Genomic DNA, 27,650 nt, shown 5'->3' with positions numbered 1-27,650 from the left:
ACTCTAGATACTTTGTTTTTGCAGAATTGAGATCTCATCAGGCTGAAATTAAAACCAGACTAAATGAGATGCAATCCAAACTGAATTTCCTAACTGCTAGGGTTAATGAGGTGAAAGAGAGAGTGAGTGACATAGAAGACAAGTTGATGGTAAGGAAGGAAGTTGAGGAAAAAAAGAGAAAAACAATTAAGAGACCATGAGGAAAGGCTTAGGGAAATAAATGATAGCCTGAGAAGGAAGAACTTACTTATAATTGGGGTTCCAGAAGAGGCCGAGAGGGAGAAAGGACCACAAAGTATATTTGAACAAATAATAGCTGAGAATTTCCCTAATCTGGGGAGGGAAACAGGCATTCAGATCCAAAAGATAGAGAGGACCCCCCTAAAAATCAATAAAAACTGTTCAACACCTCAACATTTAATAGTGAAACTTGCAAATTCCAAAGATAAAGGATTCCAGAGAAAATCCTTAAAGCAGCAAGAGACAAGAGATTCTTAACTTATATGGGGAGAAATATCAGATTAACAGCAGCCCTCTCCACAGAGACCTGGCAGGCCAGAAAGGGCTGGCATGATATATTCAGGGTACTAAATGAGAAAAACATGCAGCCAAGAATACTTTATCCAACAAGGCTGTCATTCAGAATAGAAAGAGATAAAGAGCTTCCAAGACACACAGAAACTGAAAGAATATGTGACCACCAAACCAGCTCTGCAAGAAATATTAAGGGGGACCCTGTAAAAGAAAGAGGAAGCCCAAAGAAATAATCCACAAAAACAGGGACTGAATAAGTATTACAAGAACACTAAATTCATCTTTCAATAGTGACTCTGAATGTGAATGGGCTAAATGATCCCATGAAAAGACACAGGGTATCAGACTGGATAAAAAAGCAAGACCCATCTATATGCTGTCTACAAGAGACTCATTTTAGACCTAAGGACACCTCTAACCTGAAAATGAAGGGATGGAGAACCATTTACCATTCAAATGGTCCTCAAAAGAAACCTGGGGTAGCAATCCTCATATTAGATAGATTAGAGTTTATACCAAAAACTGTAGTAAGAGATGAAAAGGGACACTATATCATACTTAAAGGGTCTATCCAACAAGAAGACCTAACAATCATGAATATTTATGCTACCAAGTACATCAATCAATTAATAACCAAAGTAAAGAGATACGTAGATAATAATACACTAATAGTAGGAGACTTCAACATGTCCTTTTCTGCAAATGACAGATTTTCTAAGCAGAACATCACCAAAGAAACAAGGGCCTTAAGTGATACAATGGACCAGATGGATTTCACAGATATATACAGAACTTTGCATCTGAACGCAACTGAATACACATTCTTCTCAAGTGCACATGGAACTTTCTCCAGAGTAGACCAAACACTGGACCACAAATCAGGTCTCAACCAATACCAAAAGATTGGGATTGTCCCCTGCCTATCTTCAGACCACCAATGCTTTGAAACTAGAATTCAATCACAAGAAGAAATTTGGAAGAAACTCAAACACATGGAGGTTAAAGAGCATCCTACTAAAAGATAAATGGGTCAACCAGGAAATTTAGAGAAGAATTAAAAAGATTCATAGAAACTAATGAAAATGAAGATACAACCGTTCAAAATTTTTGGGATATAGCAAAAGTGGTCCTAAGAGGGAAATACATTGAAATACAAGCCTCCCTCAAAAAACTGGAAAAAAACTCAAATACACAAGCTAACCTCACACCTAAATTGGAGAAAGAATAGCAAGTAAAACCTATGCAAAGCAGGAGGAGAGAGATAATAAAGATTCAAGCAGAACTCAATGAAATAGAGACCAGAAGAAATGTAGAACAGATCAACAAAACCATGAGTTGGTTCTTTATAAGAATAAGATAGATAAACCCCTAGCCAGCCTTTTTAAAAAGAAAAAAGACTCAAGTTAATAAAATCACAAAAGAGGAGAGATCACAAACAATACCCAGGAAATACAAACAATTTTTAAAATGTGTTATGAGCAGCTATATGCCAACAAATTAGGCAATCTAGAAGAAATAGATGCATTTCTGGAAAATCACAAATTACCAAAATTGGAACAGGAAGAAATAGAAAACCTGAACAGGCCAATAACCAGCAAGGAAATTGAAGCAGTCATCAAACACCTCCCAAGACACAAAAGTCCAGGGCCAGATGGTTTCCTAGGGGAATTCTATCAAACATTTAAAGAAGAAATAATACCTATTCTACTAAAGTTGTTCCAAAGGATAGAAAGGGATGGAATACTTCTAACTCATTTTATGAGGTCAGCATCACCTTGATTCCTAAACCAGACAAAGACTCCACCAAAACGGATAATTATAGACCAATATCCCTGATGAACAAGATGCAAAAGTTCTCACCACGATACTAGCCAATAGGATCTAATAGTAGTAGATTAAGAAGATTACTCACCATGACCAAGTGGGATTTATCCCTGGATGCAAGGCTGGTTCAACACTTGTAAAACAATCAATGTGATAGATCACATCAACAAGAGAAAAAAGAAACACTATCCTCTCAATAGATGCAGAGAAAGCATTTGACAAAATATAGCAACCACTCCTAAACAAAACTCTTCAGAGTGTAGGGATACAGGGAACATTCCTCAAGATCTTAAAAGCCATCTGTGTAAAAGCCCACAGCAAATATAATTATCAATGGGGAAAAACTGAGAGCCTTTTCCCTATGATCAGGAACATGACAGGGATGTCCACTCTCATCACTGTTAGTAAACATAGTACTAGAAGTCCTAGCCTCAGCAATCAGACAATAAAAAGAAACAAAAGGCAATCAAATTGGCAAAGAAGAAGTCAAACTCTCCCTCTTCTCATCTGACATGATACTGTATATAGAAAACCCAAAAGACTCCACTCCAAGATTACTAGAACTCACAGCAATTCAGCAATGTGGCAAGATACAAAATCAATGTCCATAAATCAGTGGCATTTCTATACAGTGAAATGAGACTGAAGAAAGAGAAATTAAGGAGTCAATCCCATTTACAATTGCACCCAAAACCATAAGATACCTAGGAATAAACCTAACCAAAGAGTTAAAGGATCTATACCCTAAAAACTACAGAACACTTCTGAAAGAAATTGAGGAAGACACAGAGATGGAAAAACGTTCCATGCTCATGGATTAAAAGAATAAATATTGGGAAAATGTCTGTGCCATCCAGGGCAATGTACACATTTAATGCAATCCCTATCAAAATACCATGGACTTTCTTCACAGAGTTGGAACAAATAATCTTAAGATTTGTGTGGAACCATAAAAGATCCCAAATAGCCAAGGGAATATTGAAAAAGAAAACCAATGCCAGGGGCATTACAGTGCCGGATTTCGAGCTGTATTACAAAGCTGTGCTCATCAAGACAGTTTGGTACTGGCACAAAAACAGACACAAAGATTAATGGAACAGAATAGAGAACTCAGAAACGGATCCTCAACTCTATGGTCAACTAATATTCAACAAAGCAAGAAAGGATATCTACTTCTGGAAAAAGGACAGTCTATTCAATAAATGGTGTTGGGAAAATTGGACAGTCACATGCAGAAGAATGAAACTAGATCATTCCCTTACACCATACAAAGATAAACTCAAAATGGATGAAAGATCTGAATGTGAGACAAAAATGAATCAAAATCCTAGAGAACACAGGCAACATCCTTTTTGAACTTGACTACAGTAACTTCTTGAAAGGTATATCTATGAAGGCAAAGGAAACAAAAGCAAAAATGAACTACTGGGACTTAGTCAAGATAAAAAGCTTCTGCACAGCAAAAGCAACAGTCAACAAAACTAAAAGACAACCTACAGAATGGGAGAAGATATTTGCAAATGACATATCAGATAAAGGGCTAGTATCCAAGATCTACTAAGAACTTATTAGACTCAACAGCAAAGAAACAAACAATCCAATCATAAATAGGCAAAAGACACGAACAGAAATTTCACCAAAGAAGACATATACATGGCCAACAGGCACATGAGAAAATGCTCCGCATCACTTGCCATCAGGGAAATGCAAGTCAAAACCACAATGAGACCACCTCACACCAGTGAGAATGGCGAAAATTAACAAAACCGGAAACAACAAATGTTGGAGAGGATGTGGAGAAAGGGGAACCCTCTTGTACTGTTGGTGGGAATACAAACTGGTATAGCCACTCTGGAAAACTGTGGAAGTTCTTCAAAGAGTTAAAAAGAGAGCTACCCTACGACCCAGCAATTTCACTACTTATTTACCCCAAGGATACAGATGTAGTGAAACTTTGGGACACCTGCACCCCAATGTTCATAGCAGCAATGTCCACAGTAGCCAAACTGTGGAAGGAGCCTCGGTGTCCATCGAAAGATGAATGGATAAAGAAGATGTGGTCTATGTATACAATGGAATATTACTCAGGCATTAGAAAACACAAACATCCACCATTTGCTTCAATGTGGATGGAACTCGAGGGTATTATGCTGAGTGAAGTAAGTCCATTTGAGAAGGAAAATCTCATATGGTTTCATTCATATGGGGAATATAAGAAATAGTGAAAGGGATTATAAGCAAAAGGAGGGAAAATGAGTGGGAAAAATTAGAGAGGGAGACAAACTATAAGAGACCCCTAACCCTGGGAAACAAACAAAGGGTTGTGGAAGGAGAGGTGAGTGGGGATGAGGTAACTGGGTGACAGGCACTGAGAAGGGCACTTGATGGGGTGAGCACTGGGTATTATATAGTGTATATTGGCAAACTGAACTTCAATAAAAAAAATAAAAATAAAAAATAAAAATAAAAGTAAATAAAGCAGTAATAAAGCTACAGTATAACAAAGAAAAGGGAAAGCTTCACTTTATATAAAGTTAACATAACCCTGAAACAAAACCTGACCAAAAGAGCATACAAATAATAGAACCACAACCTCATCTCAGTATAAATTTAATAAAACTTCTTAATAAAATGTAAGCAATTCTAATTCATTGCTGTATTGAAATTGTATTATTATATGAGCAATTGATTCCCAGAATGTAAGAACAGTTTAATGCTTCAAGGCTTGTTAATATAATTACTCTCAAAAATAGAAAAAAGGGATCTTTTTTCTTAATGAGCCTGCCAAAAGACTTCCTGATTTTACTATCTTTTCAAAGAATAAGCTTTGATTTCATTGATTTTTTTCTATTGGTTTCCTGTTTTCAATTTAATCAATTTTGGCTCTAGTTTTATTTCTTTTCTTGTTTACTTCAGATTTAATTTGTTATTTTCTTTCTAGTATCTAAAGTGAAAGCTAAAAAAAAAAAAAAGTGAAAGCTAAGATGACTAGTTTTAGATATTTCTTTCTTATATATGCATTCAATGCCATAAGCTGCCCCTAAATAGTGCTTTCACTTACATCCCACGAATTTTGGTAAGTTAAATTTGTTTTCATTTCTATTTAGTTCAAAATATTTAAAAATTTCTCAAGATATTTTCTTTGATTCATGTGTTACTTAGAAATATTTTAGAATTTTTCCAGCTGTATTACTGGTGTTGACATCTAATTTAATTCCACTGTGGCCTGAGAGCTGCCACGGTAGGTTTCCTACTCTCATAAATTTCTTAGGGATTTGTTACGGTTTGTTTTATGGACCAGAATATGTGGTCTAGTTTGGTAGATGTTCCATGTGAGGTTGAGAAGAATGCATATTCTGCTGTTATATGTAGTAGTCTGTAGATATGCCTTATATCCATGTGACTGATGATGTTGAGCTCATCTATGTCCTTACTGGTTTTATGCCTCCTGAATTCATTCACTTCTGAAACAGGGGTGTTGACATTTCCGTCTATAATAGATTCATCTATTTTTTCCTTGCAGTGCAAGGAAATGGTTTTGCTAAGATCAGAGTGAAGAAAAAGAGGCATCAGATTCAGATTATAATTTAGTGTTACAGAAATAGGACATCAATTTAATCCCAATTCTCTCACTTTGACAGACACATTATCACAGCTAAGAGTTGCTGAGCACTTTAAAAATATATGCATATACTCCTTACATAAAACCACTGAGATAGGGTTTTATAGATAGGAAAATTAAGGTCCAAAGAGATTAAATATTTTGTTCAGCATTACATGGCTAGTAATTCATGAGGCTAGGGGCTAAAATCAAGCAGTCCAACTACAGCTGGTACAAGGATTACCCTTGCTAACACTTCTGCTCAGATGGTTAGCCCAGGCCCATTATCATCCCATTCCAACCTAAATATCTGTGGAGCTACCCCTGAGCCTCTCCTATGCCATTTATAAGATAGAGGGTCTGGGTACCTAACCATGTCTCCCATGCAGATGACTGATACATCTTGTCCAGCTGTGCAGCCCTTCCTAAATATTTGAACTCTTTCCTGATAGATTTCTTCTCCCCACTAAAATTAATCTTCCCTTTCCTTCCAGAATGATGAAGAAGTCTACATTAGCTTCCTACTAGTAAGAAAGAGAATTAAGAATACTAGGTTTGAAGGATAGCCAGTTTTCACTCCACGTCAAAGAAAGTACATAAACTAACACTTCTGTTAAACCTAAAAAGAAGAAAATTAATTCAACTTCACAAATATGAAATCAAACCCTACCTTTAGACCCTCCAATTCATTTTCCAGTTGCTTAGAATAATGCTCACTCTGTTCACGCAGTTTCCTATCTTTAGATGCTTCAGCAGCCACAGCTTCTGTATGAACTTCCAGCTTTAAAATAAAATGAAAAAAGCAGATGTCATGGTTATAATTGTTTTTCCAATAAAACGCTTTTCCCCATGGGAATTTACCTTGTAACAAGAAGATAACTCAAATGTTGATATCATATTAAATAAAATTACTAAGCTAAAAAAAAAAAAAACCGTTTTCAACAATTAAAGAATGAGACATGATTTCACTCATCTGGAAAAAGCAGCTTTAATCACTACCCCGTGAGCACTAGAAAATCTGCCTGACTACTAACCTCTTTTTTGGCTCTCTCTGTTCTGCGCAGTTCTTGCCTTAAGCTTTCAACTTTTTGCATCACCAGGTCCACCTCTTCTTCCTTATCTCGGACATGGCGAGCAAGTTTCTGTTTTTGGGTGTGCAATTCTGTTAGCCGCTCATTGATCTCCATGAATTCCTGCATGGCCAGTTTCCTCTGACAGTGTGCGTCTTTCAGCTCTTTGGACTGGTTTTTTAATCGCTCACTAGCCTGGACTAGTTCCTACAGTTTTGTAAAAAGAATATAAGTTACCAATTCTGCAAGCTAGGGACCAATTTTGGCCATCAAAGTAGCTATCATGAAGTCAAGAAGAGCCAAAATTATTCATCTCAGGACAAAATTAAAAGAAATTTACTACTTCTGAAAAGATATTAAAACCAAGGTGATCTATTCATATTCTCAATTTCTGATGCTACCATGCTGTGATGAAGAGTTGATTTAATTCCAGTACCTTAGTTTCCACAAATAAATAAAGAGTATAGGAATACCAAATAGGATGGTTAAAATAAAGATTTTGTGAAATGTAATCATTACAAATGATATAAAACAAGGAATGCTCTTATGTGGAGGTTTAGGCCAGAAGCAAGGAGGAAAGGCTAAATAAACTCCCAGATCAAAGTGAGAAACTTGGGAGTGAAAGCACTCAAGTCTGCCTTCTGGCAAAAGGAAATGCAAACTGTTTTTGAGGAAAGAGCCTCAACAAAATGTAGGATTTTTACGAGCACGAAAATATGACTTCACCATAGATTTCCTAAACACCCAAAGAACAAACAACCATAGCAAAGAACAGAAACAATAAAAACAAACCCCAATGATATTTGGACATTAGAATTATCAAATATTAACCTAAAATTGACATGTATGAAACATCTGAGGAAGTAAAAATAAATAATAAAAATAGGAAAATGACAAAAGACTACTAAAAACGACCAGGCAGATTTATAAAACAACTGTGCAGAACATTTAGAAATGAAAAAATGGAAGTGTTTAAATTAAAGACTTGAGTCCATCAATGCAGTAAGCGCTACATTTATAAAGAAAAAAATGTTAAAGCTGAAATCCAGAAATTAAAAAAATATATTGTATAGTACCAAATAAAAATAAATGTCCTTAAATCAATGAAAAAAAGACAAATCACCTATTCTCCATCCTTAAAAACAAAAACAGACTAAGAAGTAACAATAGAAACAGAGGAAAATGTTTCTAATGAGGTAAGAAAATAATTAAACTTGTATATCCAGAAAAATCCCTTTCAAGTATGAGGCTAAAATAATTAGATTCATATAAACAAAAACTGACAGAGCTTATCATGATCAGATCTCCGCAAATAGGAACCTCTAAAGATTTACTTCAAGAAAAGGAAAAATAATTTTAAAAGCAAATGGCAGAGAAATGGAGGACTAAGAAACTGGTAAACATAAATGTGCATGTAAACAAACATGTGTATGAGACTGTATTATAAAAATGTCTCATTTGGACAGCAGAAAAAATGATACAAGTAAAATATTAGTGAAAAACCACACTGAAGTTGGGATGAGGTAACAGAGTTAAAGGTCCCTAAATTGATTGGGAGGTGTGGCTTAAGATAGTAAATTTAGACTTTGTTAAATATGCATGATAAAATTCAAGACCAACTACTAGAAATTGTTACAAGTAGCAAGTAAAGTGGAAACAAAAACACACATTTCAATTAAAATTCAAGAAAAAAACTTGCAAGATGAAAACAATTTTGGAGATTGGTTGCACAACAATGTGAATGTACTGTACACTACCTAATTGTACATTTTAAAAATGGTTAGCACAGATTTTATAAAATAGATATTTTACCACAATTTTTAAAAGGTGAGAAAGGAAGCAAAGATAGGCACAGAAAAAGCATGACAAGTATAAAGCAGAAAGTAAGGTGGTAGAAACATATCTACATACATTAGTAGTCAAAATAAATATGAAAGAGCGAAGGCTGTTATAATAAATTACAAAATAATATCTAGACGTTAATTAAAAAAAGCATTAAGGAGAATGTCCTACGCAATGATAAAATTCAATACTAGAAAGAAATGCTATTCTAAACTTTTATGTATTCCACAAGGTACACTCAAAATAGATTACAAAGAAATTCCAAGATCATTGAAAAATTGGTAAACACATGATCATAAAGAGAAATTTCAATTTGACAATCATTAATAAACAAAGCAGTTAAAACATAGTGAATATGATCAAGAAGATGATTAAGCTTCATATGTAGAAGCTTGCATCCAATATTGGAAACATACATTCTTCTCAAGTACACAGTGAACATTTAAAAATGGTTGGTGCCTGGCTTGTTCAGTTGGTAAAGTGTGTGACTCCTGATCTCAGGGTTGTAAGTTCAAGTCTCATGTTGGGTGTAGAGATTACTTAAAAATAAAATCTTAAAAAATAATAATAATAAAGATAAATAAAAGGAAAAAATGGAACAGTCTGTCTAAGCTGTGAAACAAGTCTCAGCAGATTTCAAAGAACAGATATTAAAAATCAAATTCTTTAATATCATCATTAAAACAGAAATCAAAAATAAAAAAGCTAATAAATTCCACAACAACTCACTGGTCAAGGAGAAAAGTCATAAAGAGTGTTAAAATATTTAGAACTTAAAAAAGGTGAAAAATAAAAAAATAAAAATATTGAGTACATATATTATAACTTGAAGATGCAATAAAAGGTTTACCTAGAAGATTTATAGCTAAATACTTATATTGAAACTAAAAAAATAAAAAGTAAAAAAAAATAAAAGGTTTTAATTCAATGAAATTCCACATAAAAAGAGAGAGAAAACACATTAATACTTCTGCCAATATGAGAAGATAATAAAAATCAGGACATAAACTAATGAAACAGAAATGTTAGGATAATGAACATCAACAAAGGCAAAAGTTGGTTCTTTGAGAAAAATAATAAATAGGAAAATAAAACAAGAAAGTATCTGGTGAGATCAAGGAGAGAAGAATAAATGCAAAAAGAAATAATATTAAGAAAGAAAAAAGGTTGTAACTACAAATCCAGAAGAGATCAAAAAAGCTAACAAAAAAATACAATGAAACACTTATGCTAGTAAATTTGCTAACTTTTGAAATTAATGAATTCCTATAAAAATACAATTTATCAAAATTGTTTCACCAAGAAATAGAAGGCTAAATAGTCCTTTAATAATTAAAGTACCTAAATCAATAGTTAACAAACATTCCCTATCCACTCTGTGGGAGAGAATTTCCAAACTTAGGTGGTTTCACAAGTGACTCCTTCAGTGTTTCAAGGAATAAAAATTCCTCTTATACAACAATTTATAAAGAAGAGAAAAAGAGGCAATTCTACCCAACTCATTCTATGAGACCAGTGTAACCTTAATATCATAAAAACATCAGAATAGAAAAAAATGACAAGCCAATCTTACTGAGGAAAACAAAAAATCCAACCAAAAAAAGACATAAGCAAATCAACTCCAGTGACATATAAGTTGATAAGCATGAACTCTGGACCTTGACTCCTTGTGTTGAAATTCCAGCTCCACCACTTTCTAGCTCTATGAAGTTGAGCAAGCGTACTTGACCTCTCTGTGCTTGGTCTCATCATTTATAAAATGAGAATAGAATAATACCACCTAAATCACAAGGCTCTTATAAAGATTAAGTGATCTAATACATGTAAAGCACTCCAGTAACAATGCTATTTCATTGTTTCATAGCTAGCATGTTATTATTTAGGAGATAATACACATTATTTATTAACCCAGAAATGCAAAAATGTTTAACATTAGAAAAAGTCCATCGGGGCACCTGGGTGGCTCAGGTGGTTAAGCATCTGCCTTCAGCTCAGGTCATGATCCCAGGGTCCTGGGATCAAGCCCCGCATCAGCTCCCTGCTCAGAGGGGAGTCTGCTTCTCCCTCTCCCTATCCCCCCCCACCCCACCCCCCGTTAATGCTTGCTCTGTCAATCTCTCAAATAAATAAATAAAATCTTTTAAAAAAAAAAAAGAAAGAAAAAGTCCATCAATGCAATTTACCAAACCAAGTTATTAAAGGACAATTATATAAATACATCAATAGATATTAACAAATTCCTAGAAATTAGCTGCAACAGTGTACAGAAAAGTGCATTTATTAAGTCCAATACTCATTCTTGATAAAAATGATTAGCAAAATAGGAAGAGAACTTTCTTAACCTGATAAAAAATATTTACCAAAAACTTACATAAAACATTAGTGGTGAAACAGTAAAGGCATTTTCTTTGAAATCAGGAATAAGACAGGGAAGCCTGCTATCACGAGTTCTATTCAACACTGTACTGTGGGTTCTAGCTAGTATAGTAAGACAAGGAAAGAAAGAAAGGTCATAAAACCAAAGGAAGAAACAAAACTGTCATTATTTTCAGAGAACCATAAAGAATCTCAAATATTAGTACAATTAATAAGAATTTAGCCATCTTGTCGAAGCAAAATATAATTTTAAAGATACCATTTAAAATATGAAAAAATAGAATAATAAATTTAAAGAAAGAGAAATAAGACATGCATAAAATTTTATGGAAAAACATTTAAAAATGTTTTTGGTATATGGAGAATACACCATGTTTCTGGATAGAAAGACTGTGGGGCTCTAGAGAAAATATTTTTATGTTTTTCTACAAATAGACCTTCGTAAACAAATTTTACTGAAATTTGGGACCTGGGCTCACAGCAAGCCTTGTAGTTTAGGACTAATTTAGAATAAGCAACTCCACAGCAATTTAACTGCTGGAAATATGTGCTTACACTTCGACGGGGGTGGGGAGAGAGAGAGGAGCCTGGATCAGGGAGTGATCCCCTTTATAGAGCTTGAGACTCTGGGCTTATCTTTCCACTGGAGTGATTCATTTATATTCTAAAGAGTCCACTTCCGATCCTTCTCTTTACATTTCCAAGGAGACTCTCAGAAGGGTGGGTGGAATTGGCAAGGAGGAGGGGAATAGGAAGCATCCGCCATTCTCCTTTATAGGAAAGCTCAAGACTCACTTTTTCGGGGTTCCTCACATCCACAAGAGATTCCATACATATAGGGTTTCGTCTATGTAGCTCTCATTGCACTGCCCCAGAGGTAAGAATTAGCATACAGAGGAAGGATGTGGTTATTTCTGCTCTATGTATATCACAATACTACACTCTGCTCTTGAAATCTGTGTGTGAGTTTGGAATGATATTAATAAATATGAATTTTAAGAACTTAAAGATTCAATGCTATAATGATGTCAGTTATCTTGAAATTACTCTACAGATTTAATGCAACTTTCATCAAAATCCCATCAGTTTTTAAGGCATGAGATATAGACTCATTCATAAATGGAAGTGTAACATATGACAGAAGTGACATCACACATCACTGTGGGAAAGAGAGCCTATTTAGTAAATGAGCAACTGGTTAGCTACACAGAAAAAACTGAAATTGGATCCTTATCTCACATGATATGAAAAAATAAATTTCTGCTGTATTAAAAATTTAAATATGAAAGATCGAACTTTAAAACCTCAAAATAAAAAGTGAGCACTTTTTTTAAGAAAGTAAGCACTTTTAACCTCAGATTTTTACACAAGCCAGCAAAACTTTAAAAAGAGTGATAAATTTGACTACATTAAAACTAAGAATTTCTGTTATACAAAAGATCCCATTAAAGAAAGTGAAAAGACAAGCACTGAGATATCTGTAACATACACAACTGACGAAAGATTAATATAAAATTTTCAAGAATTCTTAACCAACCAATAAGAAAAAGACAACCCAAGAGAAAAATATACAAAGGGGATTGAGAGGCACTTCACACTTCACTGAAGAAATATAAATGATAGATAGGCATATGTAAGAGACTCAACCTCATTAGTAGTTAGAGAAGTGACTTATAACAACACATAATTCTAGACTCAAATGTCAATTTCAACTAGGTTGGCCAAAATAATATACATCTAATAATATGAAGTATTGTTGAGTATACACTAGGTGGTGGGAGTGGGAGTATAAATCAGTATAATCAGTGGAAAGTGATTTGGCATTATCATAAAAATAGAATATTTGCATTACTTATGACCCAGTTATTCTCCTAGTGTTTGTATATGCAAGTGTATGCATTTCAGCATATTGTTCATGAATATTCATTTATAGTAGTGGTCAAGTATAAGCAACCTTGATGTCTATATATAAAAAAAATGGAATAACTAACTTCTGGAGTGTTCACATAATGGTATACTATATAGCAACTAAATGAATGCTCTTAGAAATATAAGTGAAATAGACAAATAGCAAAAAACTGCATATACTATTTTACAAAGCTCAGAAACAAGCAACACTAAATAATATATATATATATTTAATTTCCTATGGGATTAAAAATTCTTTAGCCACCAAGTTTAATGGCTATACACTATTTCATCATATGAACTGGTTGGGCATTTCGGTTATTTCTAATATTTTTCTTTTATAAATGTGGTGAGAAATTTCTCTGTAACTCTTTGTTTAAATGTCTGATTATCTTTTTTTTTTTTTTAAGATTTTATTTATTTATTCATGAGAGACACAGAGAGAGAGGCAGAGACATAGGCAGAGGGAGAAGCAGGCTCCATCCAGGAAGCTCAATGTGGGACTCAATTCCGGGACTCCGGGATCACACCCTAAGCCGAAGGCAGAAGACACTCAACCACTGAGCCACCCAGGCATCCCTGATTATCTTCTTAAATTAAATTTCGACAAATGGGAATTTACTATGTCAAATATTTCAGTATTTTAAGGTTTTAAATACTTTTTGCAAATTAGCTTTCCAGAAATAATGTATCAGATTATAATTTCATCTTTAATATTTGTCACTGGTGTTTTTATTTTTACTGAAATATAATTAACACAGAATGTTATATTAGTTTCAGGTGTATGACACAGCATCAACAATTCTATACCTTACTCAGGGCTCACCATGAGAAATGAGAAATGTAGCTACCGTTTGTCACCATGTAAGTTTATTTTATTATATATGATATATTAGTGATATACTAGTATGTAATAAAAATTTTTTTTCAATAAGGAAATGATTGACATAAAATTCAGAACAGTGATTACCATTTTCAGGGAAGTAAGGAGAAAGGGAAAACAATGGTCCAGGGGCTATGCTACAAAATTGGTGATGTTCTCTTCCTTAAATTAAATGGTAGGTTCAGAGGTGTGCATTTATATTAAAACTCATATAATGTTACATTTGTTCTTTTATATGTATCAAATGAAAAAACTCTTAAAAGGAGTATCTGCTGCCTGTAGGATATTAAACAAATCACTTAAGATTTGTTACCAATATAATGTTACCTTTCAGCACTACCCTCCTCTCAAAATATACAAAAAGGATTTTTAATATTAAAACTTATTAAAATTGGCAAGATACTCATTACTATAAATCTAAATATCAGATTTAATCCTTTTTATGTTTTCTAAGTTTGGCTGAATAATCCCACCTTTAAATACATAATAATTAGTACTAATATTACCACATTATTAGAACAGATAGGACATGTTATGAATTAAAAATATTTTTAAATTGACTTTAAATTTAAATGGATCTGTATACAACACTGTAACTGTATTAAGAAAAAAGTAAAAATATACTAATCTAATTCAATTTAACTGTTATAGCTTTCTCTGTTAGTCTTTTTGATTATCTTCATCAGCAAATGTTGTTTTATTTTTAATTGCCTCCATTTCTTTACTGGCAGCAAGACTTTAAAATCTTTCCCCAAAAGAAATTCATTATATTATCAATTATATTCTGTATCATTGAATACTATTTATACTATGCCCTAAACCAATCATTTCTTTTTGGTGTTGGCTAGTATTAATTCCAACATTTTAAATTTGTTAATGAAAAGCAAAGTCCATACACTGAGTGATTCAGGTAAAGTATTCTTCTCTGGTGCTTGAATATTATTCCCTACTGGATGTGTTAGAGTGTCTTGGCTATTAACAAATTTTGCTGATGTTACAATGCTGTTTAAGTGTTACATACAGTTTTTATGAAAATAACTTTTGCCTGTTTATCCATCATTTGAAAAACAAATTGACATTTCAAAAAATAATTAAAACATTAAAGAATTTTTGTTATAATCTTTTAAGAATGTTTAGATCAGGGGATCCCTGGGTGGCTCAATGGTTTAGCACCTGCCTTTGGCCCAGGGCGTGATCCTGGAGTCCTGGGATCAAGTCCCGCATCAGGCTTCCTGCACAGAGCCTGCTTCTCCTTCTGCCTGTCTCTCTTTCTCTCTCTCTGTGTCTCTCATGAATAAATAAATAAAATCTTAAAAAGAAAAAGAATGTTCTTATCAAAATCACAATGAAAATATGCCTATATTTATTTTTCCATAGACACTAAAATATTTTACTATTTGCTTATTCCTTTTTAATATTTTTCAATTACATTTACTTTTAATCAAGTCCTTCAATTATTAACTTTTAAAAAGAATAAATGATTCTAAACTTTAAAATCTTGAGAATATAAAAGTTTCTTCATTGCCAGCTACTAATCAAATGACATACACCAAAATAATTGTTAAATTTTTACACCAATATTTTACAGACAGAATATACTTGTTGTAATTCACTAGGAAAGCTTTCAGTATACAATTAAACAAGGTTAAGAATCCAAAAGCATTGGGCAGCCCAGGTGGCTCAGCGGTTTAGTGCTGCCGTCAGCCCAGGGCCTGATCCTGGGGATCCAGGATCGAGTCTCACGTCAGGCTCCCTGCATGTAGCCTGCATCTCCCTCTGCCTGTCTCTGCCTCTCTCTTTCTCTCTTTCTCTGTGTGTCTCTCATGAATAAATAAAAATCTAAAAAAAAAAAAAAAGAATCCAAAAGCAGCTTTAACAATCTATCTACATATTTTTACCTTGTTTAATTCTTCCCTTTCTTGTTGAAGTGTTCTGATTTGTTTTTCATAAGCCTTGATTTGTCGAAAAGCATCATCTAACTCTCTCCTCACAGAGTTGGCTTCTTCAAGTTGTTGTTCCAAATGACTTGATTCTAAAAAGAGAAGATAGTAATTATTTTATTATTTGTATAAAAACAAATGTTTGAAACCAAGGATTTATACAACCAAATTTAAAAAAATAAAGTATTCTGAATTTGGTATTAGACTTATAGACACCACAAACCCCTATGACTATGACTCATAAATGTTTTTAGCAAGTTCACTGTAAAGCTGATGAGTAGCTAGTGCCACTATGGAGATGCGTAAGACTTGTGTGCAAAAGTGCCTTACATTTCTATTAGAAAAAGAAGTATAATATTTCAAAAAAAGTACCTTTAGAAACTTTAGAAAAAAGTTTATACTTTAGAAAAAGTTTGTACTTTAGAAAAAAAAGTATAATATTTCAAAAAAGTACCTTTAGAAACAATTAAAAGCTTAAAACTAACAAAAACAATAAAACAGTTTTCCTCTAAGGCAGGTTATTAGCATTTGTGTGGCTGATGTCAGGTTACTTGTAAGATGGCCATGCTTCTATTGGTTGCAGACCCCCAGCCCAGTTTCACTAGTGGTTATCTGAAGAACAAACTCTGACTTGTGAAAGCAAGTATTTGAAAACCTCTGATCTAGAAGAAGACACTGAGGCCCAACAAAGGGAATATCTAGCCTGAGGTCACATTGCTAAATGGGTATCAGAGCAAAGACTACAGCTCAGAACTCTGGCATCAACCTAACTGGGAAAGTAATGTTATTAAAGGTCACTTATCATCACTTCAGGAGAGTTATTAGGAAATGAAACAAAATTACTAATTTTAATACATGCTTAAATAAAATTTAATAAATTGATACAAAACATTCCTGGCATCAAAAGTAAATTAGCAAATTAAAGAACTGAAGCTCATAAAAACAGAGAAATCTAAACACATTCCTTGTGAATTTTTGTTCTCAGTATTTTCTATTCTATACAACCTTGTTACTCTTAGTGTCCTTTCCAGACAAGTAGCATTAGCATCCTCTGGGACCTTGTTAGAAATGCAGTATCCCAAGCCCCATCCCAGACCTAAATGAATCTGATCTGTATTTAACAAGATCCCCAAGTTTTACATATTCAAGTGTGGGAACAGATGCATAAAGTACTGCACGTTGTTGAGTTCAATGCTTTCAATAAATGAAGTAGTGATTATAATACATTAGGCCTACTGAAAAGAGCATTTCATGTGTATAGATAAGTCCTGTGGTCAAAAAGTCACTAAAATGCATTAGTGTATCATATACTAACTGGTGCTACACTGCTTAAATAATTTACTGATATTCAGTGCCCTAAACTCATAGATTTAGTAAGAGCTTATTTATCGTAGGTATTTTGAAAGTCTAGATACATTTATGGATACCACAGTTGTTTTTTTTTTTTTTAACAATTTTCAAAAATATCTGCAAAGTTGCATTTAACTAGTTTTCATTTTGTCTTAAAACTATGATTTTAGGGATCCCTGGGTGGCGCAGCGGTTTGGCGCCTGCCTTTGGCCCAGGGCGCGATCCTGGAGACCCAGGATCGAGTCCCACGTCGGGCTCCCGGTGCATGGAGCCTGCTTCTCCCTCTGCCTGTGTCTCTGCCTCTCTCTCTCTCTCTGTGACTATCATAAAAAAACAAACAAACAAACAAAAAAAAACAGCTTTAAAAACTATGATTTTAATGGTCTAAATAAATGTTTCACTTGAAGAATGTTTCACTAAAAGATCATTGATGCTTACTCTTAAAGATAACAGGGTATGTAGTCATACTCAGAAGTTTTTATTTTATCATTTTCTCAAATTTTGGCATTTCGTGTTGGAATTTTTCTGCCTATACTAACTTCTTTGAAACATTTTAAGTGCTTTTTTTCTTGAAGTTTTTAACACTGTAAAAACTTCCAACAATTTGTTATTTCTAACAATTTGGAGTCAAAATTTAGTAGGTGACGTGGCTAACTTCAATCCCATTTTATGGTTAAGGGCATTCTCCCTCTGAGAATGCCCACCTCCTTTCTTTTTTTTTTTTAATTTATTTTTTATTGGTGGTCAATTTGCCAACATATAGAATAACACCTAGTGCTCATCCCGTAAAGTGCCCACCTCAGTGCCTGTCACCCAGTCACTCCCACCCCCCGCCCACCTCCCCTTCCACCACCCCTAGTTCATTTCCCAGAGTTAAGAGTTCTGTCTCCCTTTCTGATATTTCCCACTCATTTTTTCTCCTTTCCCCTTTATTCCCTTTCACTATTTTTTTATATTCCCCAAATGAATGAGACCATATAATGTTTGTCCTTCTCCGATTGACTTATTTCACTCAGCATAATACCCTCCAGTTCCACCCACGCCGAAGCAAATGGCCCACCTCCTTTCTGCACTCCGAAGAGCTCTTCCCCAGTTATGTTAAAGTTTTTTGCAAATTATTGAGTCATTTGCTTATCTCTTATTTCTGAAATCAGTGTTTCATAAAATTGCATTACATAAAAGTTTACAGCAAAATGATTCCATGGGACCACTTTGACAGCCTTCAAGGATGGTTGTCTTTTTTCAGTTTAGGTTAAATTCTAGTTTTATCCCAGCCATTTTACTTTGGCTGCTTTGCAATGGCGTTGTTAGGTATATAATAGGAATCTTATGTCACATTTTCATGTTTCACATAGAAAGGCTGAAGACAAACTCACTTGATTATTTATAAAATCTTCCAACATAAGAGAAGTAGAACACTTGTATTTGATATACACAGAATTTTGCATTTCCTAAAGATAAAAATCCCAAATCAAGAAAAGTCCAGAATGCACTAAACTTCACCAACCACTCTAAAATGGCTAAGGTACGGGAATGTTTACTTTCACTATAACAAACAGTGAATGGTTCAAAACTTTGTGAGAAATCCTCCAAGACTATCAAAAAAATATCTCATGCAACATGATGAACCATGCCATTTAGATGAATAATTAAAAAACAGTTTTAGTGAATAGAAGAAGCAGCACTAGCAAAGGGGGTTATTAGCTCATCCCAACAAAATGGTTCTTAACTCACTGCTGCTAATACAATCATCAGATTCAATCTCTTAGTAATAAGGATTTAATAATGGATCAACACACAGTAAATAAATTTTCTTTGCACTGTGTAGTGTGTAAGAAAAATAGAAAATAGAGTTTCTGCTTTGAAGGAGATGACCAACTCAGGAAGACAAGAGTAACACTCTTCAAATGATAAATGAAGCAGAAAATCAAATGTACACTGTGTGGCAGGTTATGGCAGTTCAGGGAATCACTCAGAGTGGAGTGTGGGTGTGCTCAGGGGAGTAGAACCACCAAGCACAACCACCCTGATCCACAAGGACACAGTGTCACAGCTTCTCCCTTATGCTCCTACTCCTAAAATAATCCATAACTCTTCTGAAATGTGAGGAGATCTGACTTTGAATCACAATGGGGGAAAACAGGTTCCTCTATTTTCGACCTCCTCCCTCCATTCACTATCTTTCTCCTTTACTTACATGATATAGGGAAGTGTGTGTGCAAGAGAGACAGCCAGACAGGGAGAGAGAGAAAGAGAGTTTAGTGTTGAAGAGACAGGACGTGGAGGCACAAACTACTCATCTCAAGGCAACAAAAGAAAGGGAGTTAAGATGTACATTACAGGTTATGAGAATTATTTTATTTAGGAAGAAACTATTTTCTCATGGAAAAATATTAAATGAGAGTATGAATTTTTATTTTTATCAGCAGATGGTCAACAAGTATGTACTTACTGACTGTTGGATGACACAAGGAAACTCTGTCTTACCCTCCTGGGAATTTAGAGTGGGATGAGGAAAGCAGATTTTAAGAAGAAATTGTAAGTAATTATAAACTTACTAAGTTTTCCAGGAGTTTAAATATTTATAAAACATTGCCATAGGGAAGAAAAAGATAGAAAGACACTGATGATGCATATTTGTTTACACAAAGATCCTGCTTAAGAAGTAGCTAGAGGAACATCATTTAGAAGGTGATTTGGACACTTTTCCTTTACAGCCACGACTATAGTTAGGGCCACTCATCAGGCAGGTCCCTAGGGAGCCTGTGCTCTATCTCTAGCTCTTACATCAACTATTTAAGGCAGCGTGGGTGTAATAATGAATGAGACACAGATAATAATCACCCTCAGCCTTATCACTATGCCTTTGGTACCTACTATAATTTTTGGTACAGAGTAGCAACTCCATAAAGAGGTTTATGGATTGAATTAAGAATGAATGAATGTTGCTGGTGGGAATGTAAATGGAAAACAGTATGGCAATTCCTTAAAACATTAAACACAGAATTTCCATATAAATTCAGGAATGCCACTTCTTGCTATATGCCCCAAAGAAGAGAAAGCAAGGACCTGAACAAATACAGGTACCCTCAGCATTATTTACAATAAACACAAGGGAGAAGCAATCCCAGCACTCATAAGCAGATGAATGAATAAACAAAATGGAGTATTTATACATACACAGTAGGATGCTGTTATTAAGGAAGGTCATTCTGACACCTGCTACAACATGGATGAATTTTGAATAGACTACACTAAGTGACATAAGCCAGCCACAAAAGCACAGATATTTTATGACAGCACGTACATGAGGTTCCTTGAGCTGTCAAATTCAGAGGAACAGAAAAGAGAATGGGATTGCCAGGGGCTGTGGGTGGGAGGAATGGGGAGCTGGCATCTGATGGGTGGAGAGTTTCCAAGTGGGAAAATGACAGGCCATGGAAACAGCAGATGATGGCTGTACAGCATGTGAATGTGTTTAATGCCACTGATCTGTTACTTAAAAGTGGTTAAAATGCTAATTTTTATGTTACTTACGTTTTACCTCAATAAAAAAAAAGGGTTTAAAAAAGAAAAGGGTTTAAAAACGGATGATACTGGAGAGATGGAATGGAATCATGGTGCAGAGAATAGCACCTGACCAAGAAAAGAGAGGCTGAGAAAGAAGAATACTAAAAAGAAGATTTCCCTTTCCCTCAATGTTGTTTTCACTGGTTCTGTCCCAGTCCCAGGAGAGGCTGAAACACACGGAGTGAAGAGCAGTCATGTATGCGTGAGCTCAGGGAGAAGGCAGGAGTAAAGAAGGAAATCCCAAGTGCCAGGAGTTCAATGGTAACCAATCTCCCCATTAGGAGGACTCTGGGCACTGCTGATTCGTACATAAGGGAAGAGTGAGGAGCTGTCTGTAGAGACACAACGTAGGAAGATGCCTCAGGATGCAGTCAGAGGTTTCCAAGAGCAAAGTTTCACTTAGTCACTCACTCATCCACAAACACCAACTTGGGTTTTGTTTTTTTTTTTTTTTTTAACATGTCAAGCAGTCTGCCACACACTCAGACACATCAGTGATGAAAAGGGTCAAAGTTTCTACTTTCAAGAAGCTTAGTCTAGCAGTGAGGTGATGGAAGTAAAGCAACATTCAAATAAAAAAGTCAGTGGTATAAAAAAAAAAAAAAAAAAGGGATCCCTGGGTGGCGCAGCGGTTTGGCGCCTGCCTTCGGCCCAGGGTGCGATCCTGGAGACCCGGGATCGAATCCCACGTCGGGCTCCCAGTGCATGGAGCCTGCTCCTCTGCCTGTGTCTCTGCCTCTCTTTCTTTCTCTCTCTGTGACTATCATTAAAAAAAAAAAAAAAAAAAAAGTCAGTGGTAAAATATATCACAGAGGAGTGTGAATGTGCCAGGTAAAGAGTGTTCCCAGCAAACAAGCAAAAATGAATAAACGAAGAAGGAAGGGAGGAAGCAAGAGGGCATGGAGAAAGAAACGATATAAAACAACACAAAATATGTGAAAACCCTGAAGGTTAGCAAGCAGACTAAGACTACTTCACTATGGTGGCATAGCTGCTGGGCAGTAATAACAAGACTTGAAGCTGGAGAGGCAAATATGCTCAATAACGAAGGGCCTTGGAAAGAACACAGAAATTGTGAGGATCCTTGGAAGACATTTGATCATGTGTGCTGAAGCTGTGAAGTGACCAGATTTACACTTGAAGAGCTTACTCTAGGGACTTCTGCTTCCAGAAAGATGGAATAGATGCACTTCCCCTCTTCCCATCAAATTCAACTAAAACTCCTGGATATTAACATAAAACAAACATAAGAAAACTGAAATTTGGGGAGAAAAAAGATGACCGACAAGGACAAGGGAATGTGACACAGTGGTGTCGGGAATGTGGACCAACATGGTGGGATGTTCCCTGGGTTTTCTTTCTGATTTCTATTTCCCAGACGCAGAGCTACAGAAACCAGAAAGCCAGGAATGCCAACAAGCCCCAACAAAAGCCTACTCTTTCTACCCAAAGGACCAGGAAAAGAGCAAACCGCTAAGACAGAACACTTTCAGTAGACAGAACCATTCTACTCAGGTTAAATAGCACAGAGATAACTTGCCCCAGGAACACTTCTGTCAGCAAAGGACATGTGAGGAGCTATATTTCCAATCACATAAGGCTGGAACAAAGTGCCCCAACACGCTGTGCAGGTATCCAGAGGAGGACTGGTAAAGGGCCAGGATTTTCAACCCCACCAGTTGGTAACAAGACTGTCCCACATGTAGGGTCAGTGGAGACCACGTGGCCAACTAGCATGTCCGCCCCCACCAAGAGTAATGAGGTTCTCCACCGTCCCCACCCTGGGGTGGTGTCAGAAGAAGTGAGAACTTCCACCACTGCCCAGGGGTACTAAGGTCATGCCTACCACAGTGTCAGTAGAAACCAGATGGGGGCCTAGAACACCCCATTCCTTCCAGGAATAATGAGGAGACCTTCTTAGATGTGAAGGGAGGCCAAGTGGCAATACTGAGCTTTTTTTTACCTCAACCCGGCAATCCACCACTGCTGGAGGGGTGTCAAGGAGAAGCAAACTAAAAATGGAAGGTTTAAACAAAATCCAGAATCACTAATTGAAAATCACTCATCCTATCAGGAACCAGGAAAATTTCAACTTGAATGAGATTAGAAAATCAACGGATGCTGACACTAAAATAGTAGAGATGCTAGAAATATCTGACAAGGGGTGCCTGGGTGGTTCAGTCGGTTAAGCCTCCAACTCTTGATTTTGGCTCAGGTCATGATCTCAGGGTCTGAGACTGAGCTCCATGTCCAGCTCTGATGAGTGTGGAGCCTGCTTGAGATTCTCCTTCTCCCTCTGCCCCTCCCCCTGCTCACCTGCCCTCTCTCTCTAAAGCAAATAAACAAAATTTCAAAAAAGAAAACAAGAAATATCTGATAAGACATTAAAAAGTTATGATAAAAATGCTTCACTGAGCAGTTATGAATGTATCTGAAAGAAATTAACAAACAGAAGAGCCAAGTAAAGATACAGGAAATCTCAGCAAAGAAACAGAAGTTTACAAAAAAACAAAACAGAAATTTTAGAAATAAATAAGACAAAAATCTGGGTAGATGTATTCAACAGTACAAAGGAGGGATCAGAGGAATCAGTAAAATGGAAGATAACACAGTAGAAACTGGCCAATCTGAACAGCAGAGAAATAATGGAATGAAAACAAAAATGAACCAAGATTTGTGAGACCCAAGATTTGTGGGTTGATAACAAAAGATCTAACATCCATATCTTCAGAGTCCCAGAAAGAAAAGAGAGAGTAGGCAGGTCTGTAAAAGTGCTCAAAGAAGTTAGGTCTAAAAACATCCCAAATTTAGCAAGACACATAAACGTACAGATTTCAGAAGAACAAATCCCAAACCAAATAAACCCCAAAAAAATCCATGCAAAAACACACCATTACACATCAGAAAACTATAAAAGGAGAAGAACTTGCAAGCAACCAGAGAAAAACAATACTTTAGATAAAAGAAAAAATACTCAGAATGACAGTGAATTTCTCCTCAAAGACCAGGGAGTCCTAAGAAAGTTGTACAGTATTTTTCAGATGCTAAAACAAAATAACTATTAATCCAACACGCTATGCAAAAATATTCTTTAGTAATAAAGAAAAAATTAAGACATTCTCAGATGAATAAAGGCTAAGAGAATTTGCTGATAGCAGGGGTATCTTTAAAAAAATGGCTTAAGGAAATTATCTAAACAGAAAATAAATAACAGAACAAGTAGCTCAGCAAAATATCAGAAAGCAAGCAAGTGAGGATGGTATATAAAAATATGGGTAAATCCACAGGGATTTTTTTCCTCCTCTTAAGTTCTCTAAATTATATTTCACAGTTGCAGGAAATAGTATAACCTTGTCTGATGTGCTTCTAAAACATATAAAGAAAAAATACTTGGGATCCCTGAGTGGCTCAGCGGGTTTAATGCCTGCCTTCACAGCCCGGGGCATGATCCTGGAGTCCGAGGATTGAGTCCCATGTCGGGCTCCCTGCATGGAGCCTGCTTCTCCCTCTGCCTGTGTCTCTGCCTTTCTTGCTCTCTCTCTCTCTCTGTCTCATGAATAAATAAATAAAATCTTCAAAAAAAAATACTTAAAGCAATTATGCAATAAATAGGGAGCAATTGGTATCAACTTACATTGGTATCAGCTCGTTATAACTAAGGTATTTTGTGTTAGCCTCATGATAACCAAAAAGCAAACAACTATAGTAGCTATACAACAGATAAAGAGAAGGGAATCAAAGCATAATACTACAGAAAATCAAAAAAAAAAAAAAAAATACTACAGAAAATCACCAATTTACAAATGAAGTCAATAAAAGAGGAAACTGAAAAACTCATAAAAATGTAGAGATTGAACAGAACACTCTCTGAATGTATCACAAAAAGAAATTAAAAGGGGAATTAAAATATATTTTTAACAAACAAAAGTGGACACACTATAAACCAAAACTTATGGAATATGGCAAAAGCAGTTCTAAAAAAAAGTTCATGGTAATAAACACCTACATTAAAAAATGAAAGATCTCAAACACCTAACTGTATATATCAAGCAGCTAGAAAAACAACAAACTAAACCTAAGTTAGCAGAAGAAAGGAATTAACAATGATCAGAGCAGCAGTAAATGAAATAAACACCAGGAAAACAAAAGAAAAGATTAATGAAACTAAGAGATTGTTTTGTGAACAGTCGAAATTGGCAAAATTTCGGCTAGACTAAAAAAAAGAGAAGACTCTCATAAATAAAATCAGAGGGGATCCCTGGGTGGCTCAGCAGTTTAGCGCCTGCCTTTGGCCCAGGGTGCGATCCTGGAGACCCGGGATCAAGTCCCACGCCGGGCTCCCAGCATGGAGCCTGCTTCTCCCTCCTCCTGTGTCTCTGCCTCTCTCTCTCTCTCTCTGTCTATCATAAATAAATAAATAAATCTTAAAAAAAAAAAAAATCAGAAATGAAAGAGAAAATATTTAAATGGGCAGCACAGAAATACAAAGATCCTAAGAGATTACTATGAACAATTACATGCCAGCAAACTGGGTAACCCAGAAGAAACTGATAAATCTTCAGAAACATAGAACCAAGTATGACCAAATTAGAATTAAAAAATCTGAACAAACCAATAATGAGTAAGAATGATGAAAGGAAACCCCAGGACCTGATGGTTTTATTGGTGAATTCTACCAAACATTTTAAAAAGAATTAATATCAGTCCTTCTCAAACTCTTCTAAAAAATGGAGGAGGAGGGAATACTTTCAAAGTCACTTTATAAGGCCAGCATTACAATGATACCACAGCCAGACAAGGGGTACCAACTGCAAAAATCAACAAGTGGGACTTCATCAAACTTACTTCTGAACAGCAATGGAAACCATCAACAAAATAAGGCAACCAACAGAAGGGAAAAAATAATTGCAAATCATATATCTGACAAAAATCCAATTTAAAAAATGGGCAAAGAATCTGAGTGGACATTTTTCCCAGAGAAGACATATAGATGGCCAACAGATACATGAAAAGATATTAACATCATAAATTACCAGGGAAATGAAAATCAAAACCACAGTCAAAGATCACCTTGCACCTGTCAGAATGGCTGTCACTCTAAAAATAAGAAATAACAAGCTCTGGCAAGGATATACATAAAAATGAATATTTGTGCACTTGTGCACTGTTGGAAATGTAAGTTGATGCAGCCACTTCGGAAACAGAAAGGGGGCTCCTCTATATTAAAAAATAGAACCACCACAGGATCCAGCAATTCCACTTCTGAGTATTTATCCAAAGAAAACAAAAACAGTGAATTGAAAAGATGTTTCGTACAGCATCATTCACAATAGTAAAGACACAGAAGCAATCTAACTAAATGTCCACGGACAGAGAAATGGGTAAAGAAAATGTGGGGCATATGTAGTGATATATTACTGAGTCATTGAAATGAATACCTTGCTAATTGCAACAACCTTGAGAGATTATGCTAATTGAAGTAAGTCAAAGAAAGACAAATACTGTATGATCTCACTTATATGTGGAATCTGAACTCAGAGAACAGATTAGTGGTTGCAAAGGCAGCAGGAACAGGGTGAGTTAAGGGGGAATGGTGATCAACAGGTACAAACTTCCTTAAATAATAAGTAAGTCTTGGAAATGTGATGTACAGCACAAGGACTATAGTTAATACTACCATACTACACATTTACAAGTTGTTAAGATAGTAGCTCTTAAAAATTTCTAATCACAAGAAAACAATTCTGTAACTATAGGTACTGATGGATGTTAGGTGGACTTCCTGTGGTGATCATTTCACAATACAAATATTGAATCATTATATGTACACCTAAAACTCATATAATGTTGTATGTCAATTATATCTCAATAAGCAAACAAAAAACCAAAAGAACAAAAACAAAGGCGAAAGAAAGAAAGAAAGAAAGAAAGAAAGAAAGAAAGAAAGAAAAAGAAAGAAAGCCAAAGACCAACATCTTTCACACATGCAGATGCAAAAATTCTTCACAAAATACTAGGAATAAAATTTAGTAATATATAAAAATAAACACCATGACCAGTGATGTGTATATTCCAGGGATATAAGTTTGGTTCAGTATTTCAAAATCAATCAATCTAATCCATCATATTAACAGGCTAACTAAAGAAAAAAAATCACATATTCACATCAATAAATGCAGAAAAAATATTTGACAAATTTCAACACCATTTGTGATAAAAACCCTGAGAGATATAGGAATATATGGGAACTTCTTACTTGGTAAAGAGCATCAATAAAAAAAAAAAAAAAAAAAAAAAAAAAACCCTAGCTAACATTACCGTGAATGCTTTCCCCCCTAAGAAAGCCAGGATGTCTGTTATCAGCTCTCTTCCTCAACATATGTTGCAAGTTCTAGCCAGTGCAATAAAAGGAAATAAAAAGCATAGAGATCAAACAGGCAAAAATACAACTGTTCCTGTTTGCAGATGCATGAAGATCAGCCCAGAAAATCCTAAGGAATCAATTAAAATAAAATAAAAACCCTCTTAGAGCTTAAAAAAAAAAAAAAAAAACCCTCTTAGAGCTAGTAAGAAAGATGGGCCTATGAGTAAGTCATCCCAATCCATACTACCTCTTTGAAGATAAATCACTGACAGTCCCAGCTGGTCTACTCCTTCTTCAGTGTCCAATAACTCTAACACATTCATTGCTATTGATGCTTTAGTGTTGATAGCAAAGCAAAGGATTCTGCTTATCATTTTCCTAATCTATC

The 27,650-nt window shown here is 35.2% G+C and overlaps 1 protein-coding gene across 23 annotated transcripts in view; it reads right to left on the bottom strand.

Moving 5' to 3' along the window:
• CDC42BPA (CDC42 binding protein kinase alpha) overlaps positions 1-27,650 on the bottom strand; it is a 309,118-nt gene that overhangs the window by 106,965 nt on the left and 174,503 nt on the right. For 19 of the 23 annotated variants that reach the window (XR_007411991.1, XM_025430631.3, XM_025430636.3 and 16 more), the window contains 3 exons: positions 15,937-16,070; positions 6,994-7,236; positions 6,630-6,740 (listed from right to left, as the gene is read on the bottom strand). Coding sequence is in view for 22 of the 23 variants with exons in the window: in XM_025430631.3 (XP_025286416.1) it covers positions 6,630-6,740; positions 6,994-7,236; positions 15,937-16,070 (488 nt within the window). In the remaining variant the exon portion in view is untranslated. The remainder of the gene's footprint in view (positions 1-6,629; positions 6,741-6,993; positions 7,237-15,936; positions 16,071-27,650) is intronic. The other 4 variants (XM_025430644.3, XM_025430643.3, XM_049112449.1 and 1 more) reach the window with 1 other exon arrangement.

Source organism: Canis lupus, chromosome 7, assembly GCF_003254725.2.
Source record: "Canis lupus dingo isolate Sandy chromosome 7, ASM325472v2, whole genome shotgun sequence".
Taxonomy (NCBI): Eukaryota; Metazoa; Chordata; class Mammalia; order Carnivora; family Canidae; genus Canis; species Canis lupus.
The sequence above is the reverse complement of the archived record's forward strand: the minus strand, read 5'-3'. Positions and strand labels throughout refer to the sequence as shown.